General features: G+C 44.7%; 2 protein-coding genes and 1 long non-coding RNA gene across 14 annotated transcripts in view; 2 read left to right on the top strand and 1 right to left on the bottom strand.

Moving 5' to 3' along the window:
- CENPE (centromere protein E) overlaps positions 1 to 7042 on the top strand; it is a 40165-nt gene extending 33123 nt beyond the window's left edge. For all 11 annotated transcript variants that reach the window (XM_083398087.1, XM_083398093.1, XM_083398092.1 and 8 more), the window contains 5 exons: positions 972 to 1084; positions 1764 to 1861; positions 2953 to 3115; positions 4831 to 5180; positions 6815 to 7042. In XM_083398087.1, the coding sequence (XP_083254213.1) occupies positions 972 to 1084; positions 1764 to 1861; positions 2953 to 3115; positions 4831 to 5180; positions 6815 to 6933 (843 nt within the window). In that variant the 3' untranslated portion in view covers positions 6934 to 7042. The remainder of the gene's footprint in view (positions 1 to 971; positions 1085 to 1763; positions 1862 to 2952; positions 3116 to 4830; positions 5181 to 6814) is intronic.
- The window catches only part of LOC310685201, a 606217-nt gene that overhangs the window by 484054 nt on the left and 98128 nt on the right, over positions 1 to 24035 (bottom strand). The gene's annotated exons all lie outside the window — the stretch shown is intronic.
- Positions 10003 to 22880, top strand: BDH2 (3-hydroxybutyrate dehydrogenase 2). Of its 2 annotated transcripts, none has more exons than XM_083456848.1 (10): positions 10003 to 10100; positions 10906 to 11047; positions 13158 to 13236; positions 14758 to 14854; positions 15292 to 15400; positions 16679 to 16739; positions 19040 to 19153; positions 19331 to 19389; positions 20359 to 20451; positions 22252 to 22880. In XM_083456848.1, exons 2-10 carry the CDS (start codon positions 10976 to 10978, stop codon positions 22303 to 22305), a joined length of 738 nt encoding a protein of 245 aa, XP_083312974.1. In that variant the 5' UTR covers positions 10003 to 10100; positions 10906 to 10975; the 3' UTR covers positions 22306 to 22880. The 2 variants fall into 2 exon arrangements, with proteins under 2 accessions (XP_083312974.1, XP_083312975.1); XM_083456849.1 differs by having other exon boundaries at positions 10005 to 10100; positions 10968 to 11047.

The following is a 24035-nucleotide window of genomic DNA, read 5'->3' as shown; positions in this document are numbered from 1 at the left end:
TACTGAGATGAGCTGCACCCAGGAATCTCCCAATATCATCATCATCATCAATCAAAAATTAAAAACTTCCCTAAACAGAGCTGCCTTCAGATGTCTTCTAAAAGTCAGATAGTTGCTTATTTCCTTAACATCTGATGTTACAGTGTTCCACAGGGTGGGCGCCACTACACAGAAGGCCCTCTGCCTGCTTCTCTGTAGCTTCACTTCTCACAGTGAGGGAACCACCAGAAGGCCCTCAGAGCTGGACCTCAGTGTCCGGACTGAATGATGGGGGTAGATACGCTCCTTCAGGTATACTGGGCCGAGGCTACACCAACACTTTGAATTGTGCTCGGAAACTTACTGGGAGCCAATGTAGGTGTTATATGGTCGGCGGCTGCTCCCAGTCACCAGTCTAGCTGCTGCATTTTGGATTAGTTGTAGTTTCCAGGTCACCTTCAAAGGTAGCCCCATGTAGAGCGCATTGCAGTAGTCCAAGCGGGAGTTAACTAGAACATGTACCACTCTGGCTTTGTCCAATTGCAGCCATGGTTTTGAATTCATTTTTGCTTTGTGGACAGTGTTTTTCATAACAACCGTCAGGTGATTCACAGGTAGTTGGCCTCGTGTATCCAACAGAGCAGCTTCCCACCCCTGCTCTAACCACGAATCAACACTGGCTTTTCATAAATCCATGCGAAACACAAGAATGTATTGTACCTTGTATATGCTGGCAGATATGGTGCCTTTAGCCAAAGCACTAGAGCCCAAGTGTGAGGCTCTGTAAGCTTACTTAAATAAATAATTCTTAATCTTGGCTAGTAGGAGGAAGTTGCTGCTGCTACTGTACAACTCTGGTATCCTGTTCTCATATGGCATTTAAACTGTTGATGATTTTTAACTATTGTCTGTAGCTTTCGAGAATAACCTGCTTGCATAGCAACTCTTCCCCCTCCTGCTTAGACGTCTTCTTGCCTCCCTCTTAATTTTAGGCTAAACTTGATGAAGGTGCTGAATCAAACAAGGACGAAATCGAGGACCTCAAAACTCAGCTTGCTAAAGCAGACATGGCAAGAATGAAGCAGAGCAAATATTTTGATCAAGAGTAAGTCCCGTTTTACTTAGCTGGCTTTTCTTTCGTAGCCCCTGAGTAATAGTCTGGAGATCCAACTTCCCTGGAAATTGTTAGCCTTACAGGATTGGGGCTTGGACTTCTGGGGCTTAAGCTGGACTCCACTGGCTCCTTAACTCAGGGGAGCCTAGTTGACAACATTGGTCCCTAAGCGGGTGGCCCTTTTGTCGGTTCTTTAAGGGGCAGATAGAACTGATGGGGAGGAGGTGCCCCATCTAGCCGGTGAGAGCAGCAGTGAGTGGAGGTAGCAGTTACTGCTGTCTGATTCTTCTCTTCCTCAAAAGCCAATTGGAAATGATGGCCTCTGACAAAAGTAGGCTTTGGCCTCTGAAAACATATGTCAGAAAAGTTAGTATTTAAAGTTTGATGAAGCACAGCTTGGCTCTTGGTTGACTCCAGCTTTATGTCAATAAATTTCCCCCAGTGGGAAACGGGAAGAGAGGCCTTTGCTTCCAATCCAACTGGGCTTTTCATAGGTACTTAACAACACTTTTGCAGAGCAACCCTATGCATACCTATTTGGAAGGGAGTGTTAAATGGAGCATGCTCTCAGGTATAGTTATGGTTTTGGGGTGGGGGAGGGATTGCAGCCTTGATTTATTTTTCTTTTTTATAAACAAAATGAAGAATCACGTTATTGTGCTTTTCCCAGAATGGCTAATGCAAAAGCTCTTGCGGAGCACAGAGAAGAGCAGTTGCGAAAACTCAAGGAAGAACTTCGCAGAGTACAACAAGAGCAGGATATGACTGGTAAGCAGATATCAATCGAGCAAAGTCATATTCTGACTGTATCAACTGTGTTTTTAAGGTCTAGATCAGGGGGTGGAACCTCTGGCTTGGGGATCAAATGTGGCCCTCTAGGCCTCTCCAACCGGCCCTCAGGACATTCTCCAGGCCATACCCATTACTAACTTGCTCTTTGAGTGTCTTTGAACTGTGATAAATGCCTTTTGTTTGCCTGGATGGAAAGATGTGTGTGTAGAAGCCTCTGTGTGACTATTATGTAGCCTCCTGTACAAACCTCCAAGTCACGCCTCTGATCTTGGCCCATTTTTTCCACTGGCCCTTCTTGCCACTGGGGTGCAGCTTCCAAAAGGTTACCACCAAGGAAATGCGACCCCATGCTGCAAAGGGCCAAATGGGCAATCATTAAAAAGGTCTCTTTTACTATTCTGAGTTATGGAGCACAATAAATATGATATGTCTAACAAGAGAAGCAAGCATTTCATCTCTGTAAGGCTAGTATTCACAGATGCCTTTGTGTCTCCAAAGTACTTACAATTACTGTAAAACCAACTGATAAAGCTTCCCTTGAAATGTGACGCAATGCTTATGTTGATTTGATTGCATCTTACCTTAACAATTGTATTATCGAGGATTTTATAGAGTTCTTTAAGTTTGGAAGTTGAGAATTCTGTGCTAAAATGCCCAGCCTGAACCTATATACCTTGTAAATTTGTATCTTTGATTAATCTTCTAATCTCTATCTGCTGTCTTGGAAAAGGGTATATTCAGTATTCAGGATATATGCATCCCCACCTATGCACCTCTGCAGACCTGGGAAACTGGCACACATAGGCATAGCAGAGTTCTTAAATGGTACAGTTACCATCCAACGCAGGCATAGGCCAACTCCAGCCCTCGAGATGTCTGGGAGTACAATTCCCATCATCCCTGACCACTGGTCCTGTTAGCTAGGGATGATGGGAATTGTAGTCCCAGACATCTGGAGGACCGGACTTTGCCTATGACTGATCCAACCATTCATGTTGTTTGCTTCTGTCAGTCACTGTGATGTTTTCAGTTTTTAACAGGCTCCTTTCGTTAACCCTCTTTTTCAGTAATAGCATCGCACAAAGACAATTCTCAGGTACCACTAGCGATTACTTGTGGCGGTGGAAGTGGAATAGTACAAAGTACCCAGCTTCTTGTGCTGAAATCTGAGCATGCGAAACTGGAAAAGGAACATGCTCAACTGAAGAAAAAACTGGAGATTATGTTAAAGTAAGCCCTAAGGTTTATCTGGAATCGTTCTTCTCCCACTATCAGTTGCATGTCTGTTCTTCAAAACTGTGACGCTCTTAACAGTGGCATTTCTGTTGAGACAAATATACTTGTGCATAAGTTTGGTAGGCCATGAATCACAGAATCCTAAGCTGCCAGCCTGCCTTGGACTGCAAAAGCAAGCGGCCTGGTGAACCACAGTATGTGGCTGATGTGTTGCATACAGATGGTGTGGACTGGCTTCTCAGAATGCACCATGCCTTGGCATGGGGGTCCCCAACCTTTCTGGGCCACCAGGACATATGTGGATGTCTAAAGTTGTTGTGCACACCACAAAATACCCATTTTACAGAGCCCAGTATGAAAAACACCTCTGTGCTCTCACCCAAAAAAACCCCAAACGAATAATCCACAGCCTTGGTGAGCACTTGTGTGTGTCTTAGGGGGCACTATGGTACCCACAAGTGACAAGTTGGGGGCCACAAGTGTAGCACATTCCATTTAGATGTTTATACTGTTAACGGAGAAATCTGAGGGCTCCCTTGGGCAAAAAAACAAGGACACCAGCCAGGAATACCAGAGCAAAACAGTGAATTGATACGTTTGCTATTGTGTAGCAGAGGCCCTTTGAATAGATAGGAAGAAACTGTGATGAAGTGTTTTGTGGGGACAAGTCACAAAAGTGATTGTGCTGATTTTGGTAGTGCATGATGTGTATGATATCTGCTGGAGGGGCAAACCCCCGCCCCCCATACATTAATTCCTGCAACACTACCAAGGACACCACTTTTACCATGAATTTAGGACAGCTTTTTTTTTCCCCTTTTACAAATCTGCACTCAGCTACAAAGCTCAGTCGTGACCTCTTGACCCAAGCTATGTCCCAGATCTGTTGTGAGTAGGGAAAGGGGTGTGGGACAAGAGTCATGCCTGCTGCCTTGTGTTCCTTGGAGTTGAAAGGCAAGCTACACAGTACAAAACCAATCGATACCATTGAATACATTTGTCTATTCCAGTGTCAGTTCACAACACGCCAATTTGTGAGCAGGCCAAAGCCCAGTGACTTAGCTTGCATCGTTTTGAATGAAGGCATGCTAGAGGGTTTTTTAAATAGTGCTGCTGCCACTATTCAGAAGGGGAGGAGGTGGAAACAAGTTCCATGTTTCAGGGGGTGGGACGTTAGAAGCAGAATCTGATCTCTCCAGCGAGGGGGCCTGGCAGCATGCCTCCCACTGCTAGCTCGCCTCCTTTCTCCAAATAGGAACTAGTAGTTCAAATCTTAGGCAGAGATCACATGTCTGACAAGAGGACTGATCTCATCTAGGCCACTGCAGAGAGTCATGTGCAGAATTTCATGCAAGGCACTATTTAGAACGAGAAGACTTCCAGTGGCAGCAAGCTGAATATCTTCAGGTAGATCAGCCTGAGGGCCACTAACTTCTAAACATCCTTGCACATCCCTCTACATCCAAGCCTTTATCAGAGTGCAAGGGCAGGCAGGCAAAAATACTCAAGAAGGCTATGAAGGAAGACCAGCGTCCTGGGAGATCCCCAAAGGCCAGGCAGAGAGGTCTACATAGAGGGCTGCCTTTGACCCCCAGGGCTGAGGTTCCCCACTGTTGTGCTAGATGAAGCCAAGCCTTTCCCACTGCTTGTAAGGGTGCTGAGAGCACAAAAATGACTCTTCTCTTCAACGTGTCTCCTTTGTGTTCCAGAAATGAGCTGCTCTGGAAGGAGGAAGTTAGGAAATGGAAGGAGCGGTCCTCAAGGAGGCAGCGGTCCACAAGCGAGGAGCAACAGCTAAAATCACCAAGGAAGACTGCTCCTCCTTCTGTGTCGGAGCAGCCATCTTCTCCCTGTAGGGAGTGGTCTTTGAGGAGGCAGCAGCCCACAAGCGAGGAGCAACAGCTAAAATCACCAAGGAAGACGGCTCCTATGTTGGAGCTGCCATCTTCTCCCTGTAGAGAGCGCTCCTTGCAACCAGCTCTGTCGTTGGACACGCCCATTCCTGTGTTGTTGAGCTGTCCGACCTTCTTTGATAACTCTCGCTTAGGAGATTTTAAAGGTAGGTAATGGTGTGATACAGGGGTATGCAGAAGGCAGACTGAGATCTGCTGGGAGACCTCTGGGAGATTTGCCGCAGATTGGCAAGGATTTGTGAATTCCAGCAGCTGGACAACTGCAATAACGAAACAACTGTGTCCCCACCCACTGAGGGGGGAAAAGACTGCCGAAATGAAGCAGGAACCACAGGAATGACTTGTTTCTGGCACTCAGAACAAATCCCTTTGTTTAGCAGCTGCTTGGGGCACCATGTTCTTTCATGCATGTTACAATTAGTGGATGTTGGGGTTCTCAGAAAACACAGTGGTATTGTTTTCTATCAATATCTACCACCCTTCATTCTAAGATCACGGGGTAGTTTAAAATAACCCCTCCCCCACCGTTTTTATTTAGAGATGTAAATAAGTTTATTATTTACAAAGGTAGATCTCACAAGCCTGAAGTCTGTTCTCCCTTGCTGTAATATACTACCTGAAAGGGAAGAACCTCTAAGAAAAATGCAAATCCCATGAAAAGTGCCACACTATCAGCCATGTAAAGTGCTTCAAGGGTGCCCTATGACCCTGAGTGCGGGAATAATCAATAATAACTTCAGTTACTTCTCATACACGCACTCAGAATAGGTGAGTCTGGAAGGTCCAAAGTAGCCGGCAATAGTAGTTACACCATCTCTCTCATTCCAGTGTTCAGTGTGCCTTTTGGCCCACAGTTCCCCAGATGCTGCGGAGATAAAAAGTATAGCCAAAATGCAACAGCAAGAAGCAGGAAAGGCGCTGCAAGGGTCTGGGAGGAGCAGGTGTGTGTAGTTAAAACTGCTCTCGTTAAAGCAAGCTGTAAGATTCTCCCAGTACACTGATGCGCATGGTTGTGTTGCGCTTTGCCATTTGCCGGAGCAGTTTTGATTCTGTTTTAAAGGCTCTGGAATCTTGTAGCACGAAAGCTAGCAGACTTTGTTCCCTCCTTCAGTTGCTCACTCAGTCATGCTGCTCTTCATTGTAGTACAGCAATTTGTTGGCACTTGAGTTCAACTTGGAAACGTAATACTGAGCTGGATACAAATCATATCTGCCTGTGACTCTTTAAACTGAGTCTGCAGCTGTACTAAATTAATATTTCAAGGTCTGAAATATAGTGGGGTTGTTATGATTCGTATAAATCTCAAATCTCAACATCTTTTAGGCATTGTTTTTAGCATAGTTGCAGTGCACTTTCTGTCCTCGTTTGCCAGCCTTGGCAGTGTAATTCCTTAAACATCACTCCTAGTCCAGTTTTTCATCAGCACCTCCAAAGCGTGGCTCTCAGCTGCACAGGAGACATGTTTTAATTGCAGGACATCTAACGCAAAGCACACCAACCAGGACATCTAACGCAAAGCACACCAACAAATTTAAATGACACAAGTTGAGCTCATTGCCATTTTGAATTAGTATGGCTTATGAGCTTCAGTTGTCACAACGATTAATGGTGTGTGTTGTGCTACGCTTTATACAAAGGCCCAGAACCCTCTACCCTCAAATGGTCATTCTCTTCTGAACAATTGTTTTGCCTTCTGGTAATTACAGATGTCTTGAAAACATGTACTTGATTGCAGCCATTTTTATTTAAACAGATGTCCACTATTCTTTTCTCCAACAGACACAAAGTCTTCAGGTGTCCCGTCCACTGACAGAGCAGCAGAGTCTACAGACAAAAATTATAAGCAGTGGTTTGCAGGCTCAAACAATGACGATGTTTCTAAATGCAAGACACAATAGCTGTCTTGATATTTTTGTGGACACAGATTAATAGATTTCCATCTTCCTTTGACTTCATCATACTTATTTTTATGTGTTTTTAAAAGAATAAATAAAGAATTGTTGTTTAGTTGTGTCCGACTCTTCGTGACCCCATGAACCAGAGCACGCCAGGCACTCCTGTCTTCCACTGCCTCCCGCAGTTTGGTCAGACTCATGTTTGTAGCTTCGAGAACACTGTCCAACCATCTCGTCCTCTGTCATCCCCTTCTCCTTGTGCCCTCCATCTTTACCAACATCAGGGTCTTTTCCAGGGAGTCTTCTCTTCTCATGAGGTGGCCAAAGTATTGGAGCCTCAGCTTCACGATCTGTCCTTCCAGTGAGCACTCAGGGCTGATCTCCTTAAGAATGGATAGGTTTGATCTTCTTGCAGTCCATAAAGAATATCTTTGCACAAATATTTCTGTTTTTGAAACTGAAAGTCATCTTTCTAAAGTGTGGTGGTACAGAGATAAATTGAGATGTGTGTGTGAGCTCATCATGACAACCGCTCTGTAGCCACAACTCCAAGGGGAGTCCAAAAATCTAAGCAGCTGTAGTTGATCCCTGAGCTGCCAAAAGCTGGTATAGCAGTCAGAGTGCTGGAATTTGGATCGGATGGCCTGGATTTGGGTTATTAATCCAGCCTTGTGTGTGACTAGTCCTATGCACTGTTCCGTGGGGGGTTAGCGGCTTTTAACTCAGTGCTTGCTTTTGACTAAAGCTGTTTGTAGAGCTCTGAGCTTTAAACAAAGGTCTTCCTCCAGCAAGCAGTCTTGCAAAGTGTTAAATGGTTAGCATGAAGCAGAAATCCCGTTAAAGGAAGTCTCTAACCTCTGCTCAAATATTTTCCCATTTCCCCTATGCTAGCTTTGAAAGCCTCGTTATCACCTCAGTCACTTGCCACAGCAAGGAGAATCCCATCAGTTTCCCCTGCCAGTTCATGCAAGGGATGGTCCTGAGTATCCCAGCATCCCCTTCACAGAGGAGTTCCATGCATCCACATTGATGAACGCATAGGGCCCTTCACACAGCTGAGATGGGACTGAGTTCTGCAGCATGATCCACTCCCCTATTACATGGGCGGTAGAATATCACTGAGCCTCTTGTGCATGCCATGAACACTGTTTTCCTTATGCTAAACTTGTGGTAGAAAGCTGAGTGTTTGGCATTACAACTCCACTATATTGGTTCATCCTCCCTCTAAAGAAGTAAAAATATGTGAAGGCTAAATCCTAAATAAGACAGGCAATTCAAGGTTACCAAGCGGTGAGTTACACAGCACATGTTAGCTTCCAGGGTCCCATTGGTAAGCCTGCCATAGACAAAACAGATGCATTTTTTTTTAAGTTTCTAGATCAGTGGTTCCCAAACTTCCATGGATTGCTTGAAAATTGCTTGAGGGTCTTTGTGCACCATATAATGGCTTTTCGGCCTGTTGGAGCAATTGTAGCATGCTGTGATGGGACAATGGATGATCTTTAATTGCATTTTTATTGTTGCTTTTATTTCTTGTGTTTCATTGTACTACAGTTTGCATTCCATAGAAGTCAAATAATACCATAACGGCAATATGGGAAATTGAAAAAAGCAACAAAAAATATAACTAAAAATTTAAGTGAATATTAATGAAGCTCATGGACCACAATTTGGGAACCTCTGTTCTAGATGATAATGTATGACTGTAAATTGCTGATAAAAATCGGAAGCAAGGCCTAAGCAAGATTTTAATTTGGTGTGCTGATGGGCATTGGCAGAATACATGTGGATGTTTGCCTGAGTGTATGCAAGTTGCAGAATCTGTTTCCTTGTGAGGTAAATGAGTTTAGCCTGGTATAGAAATAAGCTTCCTTTTTTCTGATGGTTTACACAACCCTCAGCATGGTCTACATTCCCTGAGATTCGCCTTAGTATAGCTGGCAACTGCCAATAGTAAAAATTAAAATAGGTAGACATAGCACTTTCTCAGTCATGTCCTTCCCAAAGCCAGTATGGTGGAGCTTGCACATTCATATAATCTTTTCTTTTTAAAAGTACCTGCCCTCCCCAAATCTGCTCCAGGTGGTTGAGGGAGCCATGAGAACAGATTTAGGGGGTGCTGTATTAAATACAACCAGATGTACTGTAATTTTATCTACTTCATTTGTGTGGCATGGCCAACTCTGCTGAACAATTTTTATGAATTACATCTAGCACAAAAAATCGGACCTGTTAGCTATCCTGACCCTAGCATCTTGGTCAATCCATTTTGGCCAGAACTTTCCATGGGGGTGACACAGTTTTTAGAGATGCATCATTTTGCAACACAGTAATTAAGTTTTACTAGCAAACTAGAGGTTAAACTAACCCCTTTCAAGCCCCAGGAGTAGCATGGGGAGTGTCTGCACAACACATCTACACACTGCAGCCGACACACCACACCCAGTTTGGAAGGCTCTGGTTTAGCCTATTGACAGTAGCATGAATTAGAAATATATTAGACACATATTTTTGGGACACAGGTGGCGCTGTGGGTTAAACCACAGAGCCTAGGACTTGCCGATCAAGAAGGTCGGCAGTTCGAATCCCTGCGACGGGGTGAGCTCCCGTTGTTCGGTCCCTGCTCCTGCCAACCTAGCAGTTCAAAAGCACATCAAAGTGCAAGTAGATAAATAGGTACCACTCCAGCGGGAAGGTAAACAGCGTTTCCGTGTGCTGCTCTGGTTCACCAGAAGTGGCTTAGTCATGCTGGTCACATGACCCGGAAGCTGTCTGCGGACAAACGCTGGCTCCCTCGGCCAATAAAGCGAGATGAGCTCCGCAACCCCAGAGTCGGTCATGAATGGACCTGATGGTCAGGGGTCCCTTTACCTTTACCTTAGACACATATTTTAACTCCTCTCCAGTTAATTGAAAGCAGTGCCTTTTTGCCAGTTGTCTTTTTTCATAAGTAGCAGTCTGATGCCAACAGTCTTTTATGCATTGCCATAAAGTAGCTTAACCCTAAACTTCACTAGATGGCAGTATTTACTTCTACCTCAGCAATGAATTATCTTAACTCGGAAGCAATTTGCCAGCACACTTGAGTCGAATCCCAGCATGCTCTGAAAAACACAAGTGACCGCCTCCTGGACAAAGGTCTCCAAAGAGGTCTTCACAGCACTTCTGAGGTAAATTTTTCCTCCATTCTTGTTCTTTTTTTTTCTTTCTTTCTTTTACAAATAATAGACTTTCATTTGAGAATGGATTCTGGCAGATGAGAATTGTCTGCACTCTGGCAGTTTGTGTGTGTGCCATTTGCATAAGTAGCTTTCAATTATCTCTGCCTTAGAAAAAGGTTTTGCCATGTGGAAAATAAGTAAAATAACCCAGTCAGATGGGTGGCATGTAAATAATAAGAGGATTCTTGTTATTGTTAAATAAAGGACTCGAAGCAAATGTTTAGCCATATGCTTAACCAAGGAAGTCCTAATCCCGCTCTGTTCTGCCCTGGTCAGACCACACCTGGAGTACAGTGTCTAGTTCTGGGCAGCACAATTTAAGAAGGATTTTGACAAGCTGGAATATGTGCAAAGGAGGGCAACCATATATCTAAAGGACTGCCACATGGAGGGTGAGACGAGCTTCTTTTCTCCTGCTCTGGAGGGTAGGACCCAAACCAATGGATTCAAGTTACCAGGAAGGAGATTCCAACTCAACACCAGGAATAACTTTATGACAGCAAGAGCTGTTTGACAGTGGATGAGTCTCCCTTAGGAGGCTCTCCTTCCTTGGAGTCTCTGCTATCCCTCATACCGAAGAAACTAGACCTTCTGGAGTCTCGCACCTCTCAGAGCTTGTGGTGGCATGCAACAAATATATCAAAAGCAGTTGATCAGCTCCTAGTTATGCAAAAACAAAACCCTGCAAATATATTGAAATACGTGTGTGATTGGCTCTACAACCAGCATGAAAGATAATGTGCATTTCTTGCAGCTGTTCCTTCTGTAGTTGGCGCTGGTGAATCAGATACCACAATCTCTTTGAATCACCCACAGGGGGCACGATGGGCCGGCTGGATGGGAAGGTAATACTGATATCTGCTGCAGCACAAGGAATTGGTCGAGCCGCGGCTATTGTAAGTCTGGGAACTCTTACTGGGTTTGCTTTTGGTTGGGTTTTGTACAAATGCATTTGCAAGCAGCCGTCACGAAAGTACTTGTGCTTGAATGTATTTAGATAGTGGTGAGGACTTGAGCAGGAGAGTACCTAGGGCAGGGGTTGGCAAGGTATACCTTGCTTGAGCCTGTTCACTGCCGCGGAGCCCCCTCCGTGGGCTGGAGTGAGAGTGTGCGCGCGCCATTTTCTGCGTCTGCGCAGATGCGATTTCCGGCATCCGTGTCTGTGCAGACATGATTTCCGGTGCCGCAGAAGTGAGTCCCCATGCCACGCTGTGCCAGTTTAGCACAGCACATGGGGACTCGCCAAGTGGGCGGCTTGTGGGCCAGTTAAACGACCCCTGTGGGCCGCTTGTGGCCCATGAGCCTTAGGTTGCCTACCCCTGACCTAGGGGTTGGCACAGGCCATGGGGGGGGTGCAAAAATCATGCCTCTCCACTCTAGTTTGGAGTGGCTAGAAGGCCATCTATTCATGTGTGTCAGGAGTTCAGCCTACACTCGAGTAGGACCCTGGCAGAGACACATGCCCGACTGGCATGTTCGCTCCCTCCTGGTCAATCGCTAGCTTCATAAGCTTTCTTCAGCCCAAACATCACAGCGACCGGTGCCAACCAACACCGGCACACTTAGGGATCTGCAGAGTTTGCGCATCATGCGCGTAACAGACCTCAGCGACTCAGCGTTTTGGCTAATCTACTTTATTTACATATAAACACACACAGAGCACGGCAACATGGCTCCCTCTCTAGCATCAGACAGCAAAGAGAAAAAGAACAAAGGACAATAGTCCCACTTCGTGGAACACAGTAACACAAACATCCTGTCTCCATCACTTCCCACTCTGTGGAGTCAAAACATACCACATCATGTGAAAGACAAAAATCCCATGACTGCAATCATGGAGCAGGAATTCTAACAGTGTGCTCCCATGGCTGCCCCTCTGCTGCTCTGGGCAAGGCACCCAGGCTCCTCTGGGCGCCTCGCTGGAGGCATCCAGTCACTGGCATGGGCCATCGCAGCAACTCTGCAGCAACCTCCCCATCGTAGCAACTTCCCCAGTCATTATTAGAAGAGTGAGCGGTCCTTGGAAAGGGTGCAAGGGGTATGATGCCAAATGCCAATACAGCTCCTTGCCAAGGGCACAAGGGAGCCTAGGAAAGCCTCCGCTCTGAGGGATGGAAGAAATCACAAAGGGGAAATCTTCAAGCGATCAGAGCTATAGATTTTAAACCAGGGATGGGGAACCAATGGCGCTACAGGCACTATTGGACTCCTGCTCTCATCAGCCCAAACCAACCTGTCCAATCATAGAATCACAGAATTGCAAAGTTGTAAGAGACCCTGGGGGTCATCTAGTTCACCCCCCTGCAATGCAGGGATGTCAGCCAAAGCATCCATGACAGATGGCCATCCAGCCACTGCTTGCAATAAAAAGAACCTCAAGGAAGGGGAGTCCATGAACTTTTGTGGGAGTCCGTTCCACTGTCAAACAGCTCTCGCAGTCAGAAAGTTCATATTTATCACACCTCTTAATCATAGCTGTCAACTTTTCCCTTTTCTTGCGAGGAATCCTATTCGGAATAAGGGAATTTCCCTTTAAAAAAGGGAAACATTGACAGCTATGCTTTTAATTCTATTCTGTCTTTTCATTGAGTTAAATTTCTTTAAAATCTTGCTGTTTATTGTTCAGCAGGATTATCTAAAGATGTTTCAGGTCCACCTTGGAGCACAAATGACGAGCATAATATTTTTTGCGTTCAGAAAAGCTGGTCTGTGAAAATGCCTTCGTATTTAGGAACAGAATATTCCAAATATTCCAAATATTTTTTTTATTTCACATAATTTATATGCCACTTGATTGTGACAACAACAATAGAGGTTTGATTGGACCAACACTGAGAACTATAAATGCAGTGAGAGGATGTGTCATTTGAAGCCAATTCTTTGAGAAATTAGTCTCACCTAACTCTGTGTTTGATGTAGCTCCTCACAACATTCATGGCAGCTAAGAGGCAGAGCCCATGTTTTAATCTGTTCAGATATTAACTACACTTCGTTTGGTTTTGAAAGGCTTTTGCAAAGGAAGGAGCCAAGGTCATTGCTACAGATATCAATGAATCCAAACTCAGAGAACTGGAAGCCTATCCAGGTATTTCTTTAGTTATTTTGAGCCTGAGACTGCTTCAGATTTTGGATGGATTTGGGGAGTGGAGTAGAGTGGAACAGAACAGAAATATACCTTCTGAAGAGCAATTTGGGGGGGGGGGTGTCCAATACATTTCACGTTTACCTACTTACCGAATTTGCAGAATTTGAAACAAGATGTCCATTGAAATCCGTGCTTCTCTGAATTTTGCGGTGTAGTTCTTCAGCCAAGTAATGTGTACATAAATACATATACTAGTGTAAAGTGCACATATAAATATATATAATAGTGAAAATAACATGCAAAAATGCATTTTATTAATAAAGGGAAGAGTGGAGCACAAGGAGTTTTGAATTATTATTGTTGTTGTTGTTGTTGTTGTTAAATACTGTGTGCATCTGTATCTAATCTTGCCCCCATCTTTAATTTATTTATTGGTGTGTGTTTTTCTTTTTGTAAGAAAAGAAAAAAATAAAATCAGGATTAAGGGGTGTTTTCAGGGAGGTGGAGGGTGTGTGCGCTGTGTCCCCTTGGTACAGTGGTGAAGAAAATGCTCTGTGGTGGGGGGGCGACAAAATTGTGGGGGTTAAGGGGGGTCGGAGGGGGTGAGAAATGTCCCTATTTTCATCTGAGGAATGCTGGAGGGCATGAGTCAGTATCTTTGTGCTCTGTAAGGTTTGCTTCCAAGTAAAACATGTGTTGTAAGTACCTTATAAAATTAGCCTTGAACACTGCTGGGTTTGCCAGCAAATTCCATTGCCTCTGAAAATAAAAAATAAAAGTCCTGACCTGCATTGTTAACTGAACCCTTTCAGAGCATTGCCTGGCTTCAGATAAATCCAAGTTTTGTAGCAAAGAAATAAAGCTTAATAGCATTTTCTGTCATCTGTATTACTCAGCAATAATGGTTTGATTATAGTTATTAAGCTGCTGACACCTGGGTAGTGTTAATTTTCTTTTGTTAAACTCTGATGCAGAAAAACAACAACACTTTTTCTACTGAAGGAAATTATTCATCAAGATTCAGGTGGAGCTGTGTGCATTAGGCCTATATTTACAGTGATTTAATATACTTTGAGGACAGCTCTCTGGTGGGGATGAAAGCCACCCACGTAGAGCTGGGAGAATTTCTGTGAAACGTGATCACGCTGCCCCTGGAGGTCCTGTTCACTTTAATGGAAATATATTGACATTCTAGACTCTTTTGCAACTTCTCTTCACATGAAGATGTCTTGGAAGAAGGGCATGAATATGCCCACTGACCACACTTCATGCACAGAGCCAAGGGCCCAAAAAAGGGTGCTCCTCTCTGCATACAATCCTACACAAGTGAGTGCTTCATGTGATGGAGAACCCTGTACAACTGAGCTTCTAGCTGTGCAGAACACTTAGATGAATTAATTTGTATGTGCAGAGCTGTAAAGTCGCTCACTGCACGGTCGTGTACATACATGCAAGGTAATCATCCTTTCTCATGAAATCAAAACAATATTGCCTATTCTGATATGCTGATTTCCTCAACAGGCATCCAGGTTCGTGTGCTGGATGTCACCAACAAAGAACAAATTGAAAAACTGGCCAAGGAAGTGATGAAAATTGACGTTCTATGTAATATTGCAGGGTAAGCTGCCATCGTGGGTCAATTGCCTTTCTTTCTCAATGTGCTTTTTAAAACAGAAGCACTGGGCTTTCAAACAGCCCCACACTGTGCTTTGAAGTCCCAATAATTGGAGCTTCAAAGCTCAGCACTGCCTGATGTTACTATGACCCTCGTGGTCCCTTCCAACTCAACAATTCTATGAAAAGTGGGCAATGCAGCCCACCTGTCAAATTTGACCCTGCAAGGGTGAGGAGATGAGAGTTTAGCCCACTGTCCAGGAAAAGATATATCCACCCAGGTATATGACTTTAGAAGCTTTGACAACATAAGCAGCATAAAAATAACTGAAATAAAATAAAAGCTGCGAAGGCTGGACAACTTCAGCTGCTGAGGGTATATTTGAAAAGCCCTGAAAACACAGGAAAATAGCCTGTTGTTCCTTGTGTCTTTTATGCCAGATTTGTCAGTACGGGGACCATTTTGGAATGTGAGGAAAAAGACTGGGATTTCACTATGAACATCAACGTTCGCAGTATGTATCTGATGATCAAAACATTCCTGCCTAAGGTAAGGCCAGCATGCTGTTTTCTTATCCTCTAGAGGTGTAGCTCACTGTGTGCTCAGTAAAGGGCTGGTAAAAGTGATGTAAGAGGAGAAGGAGCCAGGCCGAGATAATATTCGCAGCTTACAATTCTCAGAGTGGTTTCACAATCCATCTCTCTTCCCAGGGAACTCAGGGAACTGTAGCACTTGGGGGGGGGATATGAGTCTCCTAACAACTCTCAGCACCTTTAGCAAACAATACTTCCCAAGATTTATTGGGGGAAGCCATGACTTGTTTAACCTGGTATGATTTTGCTTTAAATATATAGTGCAGATGGGGCCTTAGTCTAACCTCCTCCTGACTAATAATTTAAATTTATTTTTTAGTTATTTACTGTACCATACCCACTAACAAATTTTCTGAAGCATTTCTTCTGGGAGCCCTCCACACTAGTGTTTTATTGCAAGTGTGTTCTGCACCATGGTTTTCACCATTGTTCCTTACTGGTGGATTAATTCTGCTTTGGTGTGTTTTGTGATCCTCCCCCAATGCTATCACATTATTGCTGTCCAGAGAGACTATAGTGCGACCAAGCTGGGAAACACGCCCCACCCCCCAAAAAATCCCTCAGGACATTTGTTTGTGACATAAAAAGTGAGAGAATTTCAGCAGGAAGTTGCAGGATATGCACTGATGGGAAATGAAGCAATGTGGCCGTCCCAAAACTTTTGCGGGTGCAAAGAGCATTGGAAACAGAATCACATAGGACCATCGTGAGCAATGTATGTGCAAATGAAAGGATATTTGGGGGGGGAGCCTTAAAGAATTATCCTGTCATGGGACAGCTTATCATGCCATCAGTTTTAATGAAATAAGGTGAGAGCAGAGAACCTCACTACGTATTCCATCGCTGGCCACGAGACTCATGGCATGAGACCAACTGCATATAGATCTTTCATTTGCCCATCAAATATGTCTTCATCCTTCTATGATCTTTGTGTGTGACGTTTAAAGCATCTGACAAATGCTTTTCTTTTTCAGTTCAATTGCACCTTTTAAAAAAAAGAAAACATAAACTACATTTGTGAGCCCAAAGTTCAATTTAATTGTTTAAAATGACACAGTATTACATTAATGTCTTGCTTACGGGCTTCCTATAGGCTTCTGGTTGGCCACTGTGAGAACAGGATACTGACCTAGACTGGCCTTTCTTTCCCCTGATTCAGCAAGGCTTTTCTCATAGTCATCTGTTTGGTGTTCTTGTGGCGTCAAAACATTTTGTGTTTGCATTTTTCAAATAGATGCTGGCGGAAAAATCTGGCAACATCATCAACATGTCTTCTGTGGTATCTAGTATCAAAGGTCAGTAGCTTCGCAGTTTAAGCACAGCAAAGTTCATGTCATCCTTACCTTATTTTACATACTCTAAGGCATATTTTAAAATGGACTGGTGCCTGTGATACTTGGGGGCTATGTCCTTCTGGTGTCCTGCTGGTCTAATACACATCTAAGGGTCATTTCACATGAATATCTGTTTTCATCTTGTCTGGTGGGGACTGTGTATTCTTAGATGCAAGTGACGGGTACCCAGTGCAAAAAAAGCCCCACATTTTATGAAGGTTTATTACTGCAGGAACTACTTGCTGTCTTTTAGCATGTTAAAGATTTGTTTCAAAATGTTCCTATGTAATTTGATTATTGTGAGTTGCCATGGGCTTCCTTGCAATGGGGAAGCAGGTTATAAATTTGACATGACAAAACAAAGTTTTCACTACGCAGGACATTGCATGGCGTTTCTAATTTTATATTATTGAGTTATCATAAACGTATGTAGAAACTAAAATGTTAACCATACAAACAATAACAGAACCATACAAAGAGCATATTCAGTATATAAAAAAAACAAATTACAGAGATATAGTTGCATATAGCCAAGTTTTTAAGATGAGTGGGTGGCGCTGTGGGTAAAAGCCTCAGCGCCTAGGGCTTGCCGATCGAAAGGTCGGCGGTTCGAGTCCCCGCGGCGGGGTGCGCTCCCGTCGTTCGGTCCCAGCGCCTGCCAACCTAGCAGTTCGAAAGCACCTCTGGGTGCAAGTAGATAAATAGGGACCGCTTACTAGCGGGAAGGTAAACGGCGTTTCCGTGTGCGGCTCTAGCTCGCCAGATGCGGCTTTGTCACGCTGGCCATGTGACCCGGAAGTGTCTCCGGACAGCGCTGGCCCCCGGCCTCTTTGAGTGAGATGGGCGCACAACCCTAGAGTCTGTCAAGACTGGCCCATACGGGCAGGGGTACCTTTAACTTTTATATAGCCCAGCCACAATGAGGAGTGCCATTTCTGACCTTTTATAAAGGAAGCTGCTGTCAGCTTTAGGGCAGCTCCATAAATACTTGGTCTGCCACATCCATTACATTTTGATGGCTAGAGTGGCTTTTTAGAGCCAAGGCTGCACTCTGGAAACATCTGCTTAGCACTTGTATCATGGCAAGCATCACTAAGTGTGTCCAAGATGGTGTTGCCCTTGCTGATGTATTCTTGCCAATGCTAGAACGCTAATAATATAGTGCACCTAACTTTGTTTGGCAGTCTGTTTAAGCTTCCTTTTGTTGTGGGATGAGAACTGCCAAGAATGGAGCATCAGACTTGGAGCAGGAATGGGCGACATTTGGGCATCCAGATAATAATACATAATCATAATTATTTATTATTTATACCCCACCCATCTGGCTGGGTTACCCCAGCCACTCTGGGTGGCTTCCAACAGAATATTAAAATACAATAGTCTAGTAAACATTAAAAGCTTCCCTAAAAAGGGCTGCCTTCAGATGTCTTCTAAAAGTCTGGTAGTTGTTTTTCTCTTTGTTATCTGGTGGGAGGGCGTTCCACAGGGCAGGTACCACTACCAAGAAGGCCCTCTGCCTGGTTTCCTGTAACTTGGCCTCTCGCAGTGAGGGAACCGCCAGAAGGCCCTCGGCGCTGGACCTCAGCGTCCGGGCAGAACGATGGGGGTGGAGACGCTCCTTCAGGTACACTGGACCGAGGCCATTTAGGGCTTTAAAAGTCAGCACCAACACTTTGAATTGTGCTTGGAAACGTACTGGGAGCCAGTGTAGGTCTTTCAAGACCAGTGTTATGTAGTCTCGGTGGCCGCTCCCAGTCACCAGTCTAGCTGCCGCATTCTGGATTAGTTGTAGTTTCTGGGTCACTCCAACTTCCATCGTCTTTGCCCATCATCCAAGCTGCCTGGGGCTGATGGGGGTTGTGGTCCAACCACGTGTGGAGGGCCACAGGTATCTTACACCCTTGCTTTTATGGGTTGACTGGGGGAGAGGCAAAACTGGGGTGACCTCCCAACAACTGCAAGTAATAGAAACCTTGGGTAGAAATGGAACAGCTGGAGAAATGGGGTCTAAATAGTGCATGGCAATATTCTCAGGGGCACAGAATGCAAACACACACACACACAAAAGCTTTCTTCTATAAAAATCTATATGCAATATGTTTTTAGAAGAGAACAGGGAATAGAAGTTCAGCTCATCACAAGATTATTTAGAGACAGCCAATGAGAAGGCAGGATGAAGGCTATATAGAGATGCAAAATGAGCTTTTGCATTCTTTGGTATGATCTGATTTCCTGATTCCCACCCCTGATCCCTTTCTCAGGAGCTGTTAAGAGGTGTGTTTATGGTACCTCAAAGGCAGCAGTTATTGGACTTACCAAATCCATAGCTTCTGACTTCATTGGGGAAGGAATCAGATGCAACTGTGTTTGTCCTGGTAAGAAGCATCCCACCATCTTTGTTCTGTTTGCAAGTTCATGCAAAGGCATCTAAAGTTCACATTTCAAGGGTGAAGCCCTCTGGGCTCTTTATTAAAGTAACTAATATTTTCAGACAGAGGAGTTACCATTTCAATACCTGATGTCATTTAATTAATGTTTGGGTATTTTCTTAGGCACTATTGACACTCCTTCTCTGCAGGAGAGAATCCAGGGCAGCCCTGATCCAGAACAGGTGGGCAATACAATTTAATTTTTTGCATTATGACACACAATCCGGCAGTGATAAGCTATTTAAAGCACCTTTGTTCTCCACAGGCTGCTTCAAAACATTCGTTTTTCACCATTTTGTACCCGGGATTTATAACAAGTAAACAGAGTAAAAAGTAGAGTAAAATGTAAAAAGTAAACAGATCCTCCTCACCTCTGAATGTAGATAACTTATTCACCGCAAGCCTTTTTTGCAGAATGTATTAATTGGCTTTGCTTAGCCATCATAGTAAACTATGGTTTATTCATAAACAATACCATAGTTGGTTGTAATGGGAATGAGCCTAGCCTACCTGTAGGCTTATGTACTCCCCGATCCTCCTCTTGTTTCCAATTTGCATTAACTATAGTTAAGCACTAATAAACCATAATGATTTTAGCTATGATTTGTTTGCAACAAGTCAACTTCAAACCATGGTTTGTGAAGATGGCTTGTTGCAAGCAAACCATAGTTAATATTAGCCTGTTTTGTCAGATAACACAACTGGCTGTGGTTATTCAAAAGCAGAAAAGGAAGCTTTTGTCTGTAAGAGGATTATAAGGGAAGTTCGTGAGTCTGTGGCAGAGCTAGGCTTGCCTAAATGCAACAACTGAGCTCACAACCCTATCGTTTAGAAGGGGCAGAATGCTCTTCTGCCTGTTGGCAGCTGTTGAAGTGCAGCCTCCTTTATAAATATTGACATCTCTTGACCCCATGTACAGGTTACCTTGGCAGTTAGATGTCTCAATTTGCCTTGGCTTTCCCCTCTATTTTCTTTGAACGGTATCTTGGGAACAACATTCGCGTGGAAGTTTGATACACTTCCAAACTATTCTAAACGATCTGGGTGTGGATTTGAAGTATCGCATGATGAAAAATAACGCCAGGGGAAAGTCCTGTGTTTGAGAACCACGTCTAGGCTTATTGATGCAGCGAATGCTTTTTTATCTCTAGGCACTGAAAGACTTTATGGCCAGGCAAAGGATAGGTAGGTTTGGGACAGCTGAAGAAGTAGCCCACCTGTTTGTATACCTGGCTTCCGATGAAGTAAGTACAGTGGGTCAGCCACATAGCAGTACACCAGGTTGTCTGAAATAGTACTTCTTTAACAGCTAGTGCCAACAGGCTTCTGTTTGCTGACACCTGAGATAATGTGTTTCCAGGACCCACCTTATTCCCTTGACTGTAATCGGTTTTAGCTGTTTCTAATTCTGAAATTTAAATTATTGCAACCCACCCTGGGAATTGCTGGTGAAGGACAAGCAGTAGTAACAACAACAACAACAACAATAATAATATAGAACTGGGTGGGGGGCAGAACAAGCCGCAGGCCCCATTGCTCACCAGTCCTTGTTTGAGTGCTTTTGACTGGTTGGAATGGTTCCTTGAACTCTTATTTGTCTAGAAGAAGGGTAGAGAGGGGTGTTTGTATAGCAAATTCATGGCACCAAGATAAAGTGTTCGTTTGTTGTTCCTGCCACTCAGAACCTTTAATTTGAAGCAAGTAATGTTAGCGAGGTGGGGTTTTGAATCCCAAACTGTGTCAGCGAGTCAGAGGGGTGGGCAGAGGAGGCTGGTGGGACAGGATGGTCCAGGCAAAGGGGTCAGCGATTTGTGGGGTTGTGCCACCCGTGAGGAAGGAGCCAGAGGAAAGAGCCTGGGCAGTCAGGGACCAGAGGAGAGGAGGTTGGGGGAGAGTTGCAGGAAGCCGAAGAGGGGGAAGAGGCAGCCCCAGAGAGAGATGGACCATTAGAAGTTCCTCCATCTCCTCCCTCAATGACTCCAAGGACAAGGAAGGGTTTGCTGTGACGGAAGCAGCTGGAGCTGCCACAGTAGCTGCCAGTTGCTTACGTGCACCATGTCAGATGTGGGTGTATGTGGTTGTGTTGTTGCATCGCTGGTGTGTCTCTTCCTTGCACCTTAGGAACAGATGTAATCAAAGTGCTTTGCCAGTAAAGAACTATGCTTTCCATTGCTTGTCCCCACCCGGGCTGGGTGTGCTCGGGACAAACTGTAGTTGCAATCCCTACTATTTAAGACCCTTGCACCATTGTCTCAAACTCTTCCTCCCTCTGCTGCCTTGCCCCATCCAGTGAGAGCCAAACTAAGCACGACAGAATCAATGCAATGAGCAATGCACTGATGTTAATGGAAGCTGGTGTCGTGACTGGGCCCAGTGCTATCAAGTGAAGGCAGTGGAGCCTGCTCATAATCTAGCAGATCCTGGGTCGTCTCAGTCCCATCTGCACAAGGCCGCATTTGGGGGATTTTCACAGGCTAAGGTAAAGGGACTCCTGACCATTAGGTCCAGTCGTGACCGACTCTGGGGTTGCGGCGCTCATCTCGCTCTATAGGCTGAGGGAGCCGGCGTACAGCTTCCAGGACATGTGGCCAGCATGACTAAGCCGCTTCTGGCAAACCAGAGCAGCGCACGGAAATGCCATTTACCTTCCCGCCGGAGCGGTACCTATTTATCTACTTGCACTTTGACATGCTTTCAAACTGCTAGGTTGGCTGGAGCAGGCACCAAGCAACGGGAGCTCACCCCGTCGCGGGGATTTGAACCGCCGACCTTCTGATCGGCAAGTCCTAGGCTCTGTGGTTTAACCCACAGCGCCACCCGCATCCCTACTGCTGGCAATCTACCTCCACTTCCAGCCCCGCCCAAACAGGATTTAGATTGCAGCCTTAATCCTTTTACAATTGTCATTTAGTCATATGGAATTCAATCAGCTTCTGAAACATTTCATGTTGGTTGGGACCACTACATTTATAGTACTGTATTTATTGAGGACACAATGACTTGAATTATGCTATAGGCTCAAACTTTGTCCTTGCCTTCTTCAGTCAGCATTCATGACTGGCCGGGAGTACATCATTGATGGAGGCTGGAGCATGTGACCTGGTACCTGGAGATTTCTGTTTGCAAATGCTGAACGCCAGAACTCGCAACGGTTTTAATGCCTAAAATGAACAATTTAATCAACCGTCTAATAGGTGCTAATCCAGTCTTTCTCTATGCAATGGATTTGTTTTACATTTTGTTTCTCATTTATCATGACATCTTCACTCCAGCTTTTGTGTCCACTTCAATCAGATACATGTAATCCTAAATTGCTAGGTGTGTGCACTCATGCATGCACATCGTGGGATGAGGTCAGAGGCAAATAAGGAGCATAAAGAACAAACGCCGCCAATTGCATAAAGCAAAAAGTGTTAGTGATGGCAACAGAAGCATCCTGGCATTAATAAAATGATTAATACAAGAGATGGAATCAAAAACCCTGATCTCACTTCTAAGTCATAGAATTTGATTTCCGAATCTATTGTAATTCAACATTTTAATGCTGGAGCATCCTTTGATGAACTATGTGGCCCTTTCAGTTCCACAATTACGTGGTGTGCCTTTGTTCCAGAATGGCTACATGCTATTGCCTTATAAGTGCCTAATAAGGTTAATTCCACTACCAGTTAAATGTAGTTCTTTTCAGTTCCATGCATGTGCAGGTACAACCCTGCTTCCTCTTGTAGAACACGGAGAGCTATCGGAATTAAGGAAGGCTGTGGAAAGTGATGGCTAAAAACAGGCTTTTAATAATTGCTGGTTGGAAATAAAAAGGAAGGCTTAAGCTGCTTGCAGTGCCTCTCTCTTCACTTTTCCTCAAAAGATATAACAGGCTTACCATGTACTCAAACTGTTTTTCCCGTCTCACTGTGCAGAGTTTGCTAAGCTTGTGCCAGACTTGTGTCTGGGATTGGTGCAGGGTAAAAGAACTGGGTGGTGCTGGAGGAGACTTGAGAGTCCCATGGACTGCAAGAAGATCAAACCTATCCATTCTTAAGGAAATCAGCCCTGAGTGCTCACTGGAAGGACAGATCGTGAAGCTGAGGCTCCAATACTTTGGCCACCTCATGAGAAGAGAAGACTCCCTGGAAAAGACCCTGATGTTGGGAAAGATTGAGGGCACAAGGAGAAGGGGACGACAGAGGACGAGATGCATGGATAGTGTTCTCGAAGCTACCAGCATGAGTTTGACCAAACTGCGGGAGGCAGTGGAAGACAGAAGTGCCTGGCGTGCTCTGGCCCATGGGGTCATGAAGAGTCGGACACGACTAAACGACTAAACAACAACAAAAGAACTGGGTACATCTGAAAAACAGCCGCCTTGCTTTAGTAGCAGACCTTATAATTCAGAGAGGGGAGTGTCTTTTTACACAGGGCCACATGCCCGTATCTGGCAGAGGCAACAGTGGGCACTGCAGTGATTGTAAATTTCGCCTTTGTATAGAAAGGTAGTTTCCACACGCACACAAACACACCTTTCCATCAAAGGAAGCAAGAGGCATCATCAGTGCTGCAGGACACATTCCACCCAGGCAAAAATGCATGGAGCAAGGCCAGTAGCAGGGGTGGCCTGGGGAGAATCTCACAGGCTAGAGAAGCTTGGAAAGGAGCTGCATTTGAACCCTGGGCCAGAGGCTTCCCACCCATGGAATAATGATTACACAAGAGCAGTCAGTAGGAGACAATATTTACCTAAGTGGACCAATGGCCCATGTTGGTGGAAGGCCACTTCAGGTATTGATTTGTTCGACATCTCATAACATGAAACTGTGGGAAGAGGTCCATC

Source organism: Podarcis tiliguerta, assembly GCF_965153285.1.
Source record: "Podarcis tiliguerta genome assembly, chromosome: 9".
Lineage (NCBI taxonomy): Eukaryota > Metazoa > Chordata > Lepidosauria > Squamata > Lacertidae > Podarcis > Podarcis tiliguerta.
The sequence above is the reverse complement of the archived record's forward strand: the minus strand, read 5'-3'. Positions and strand labels throughout refer to the sequence as shown.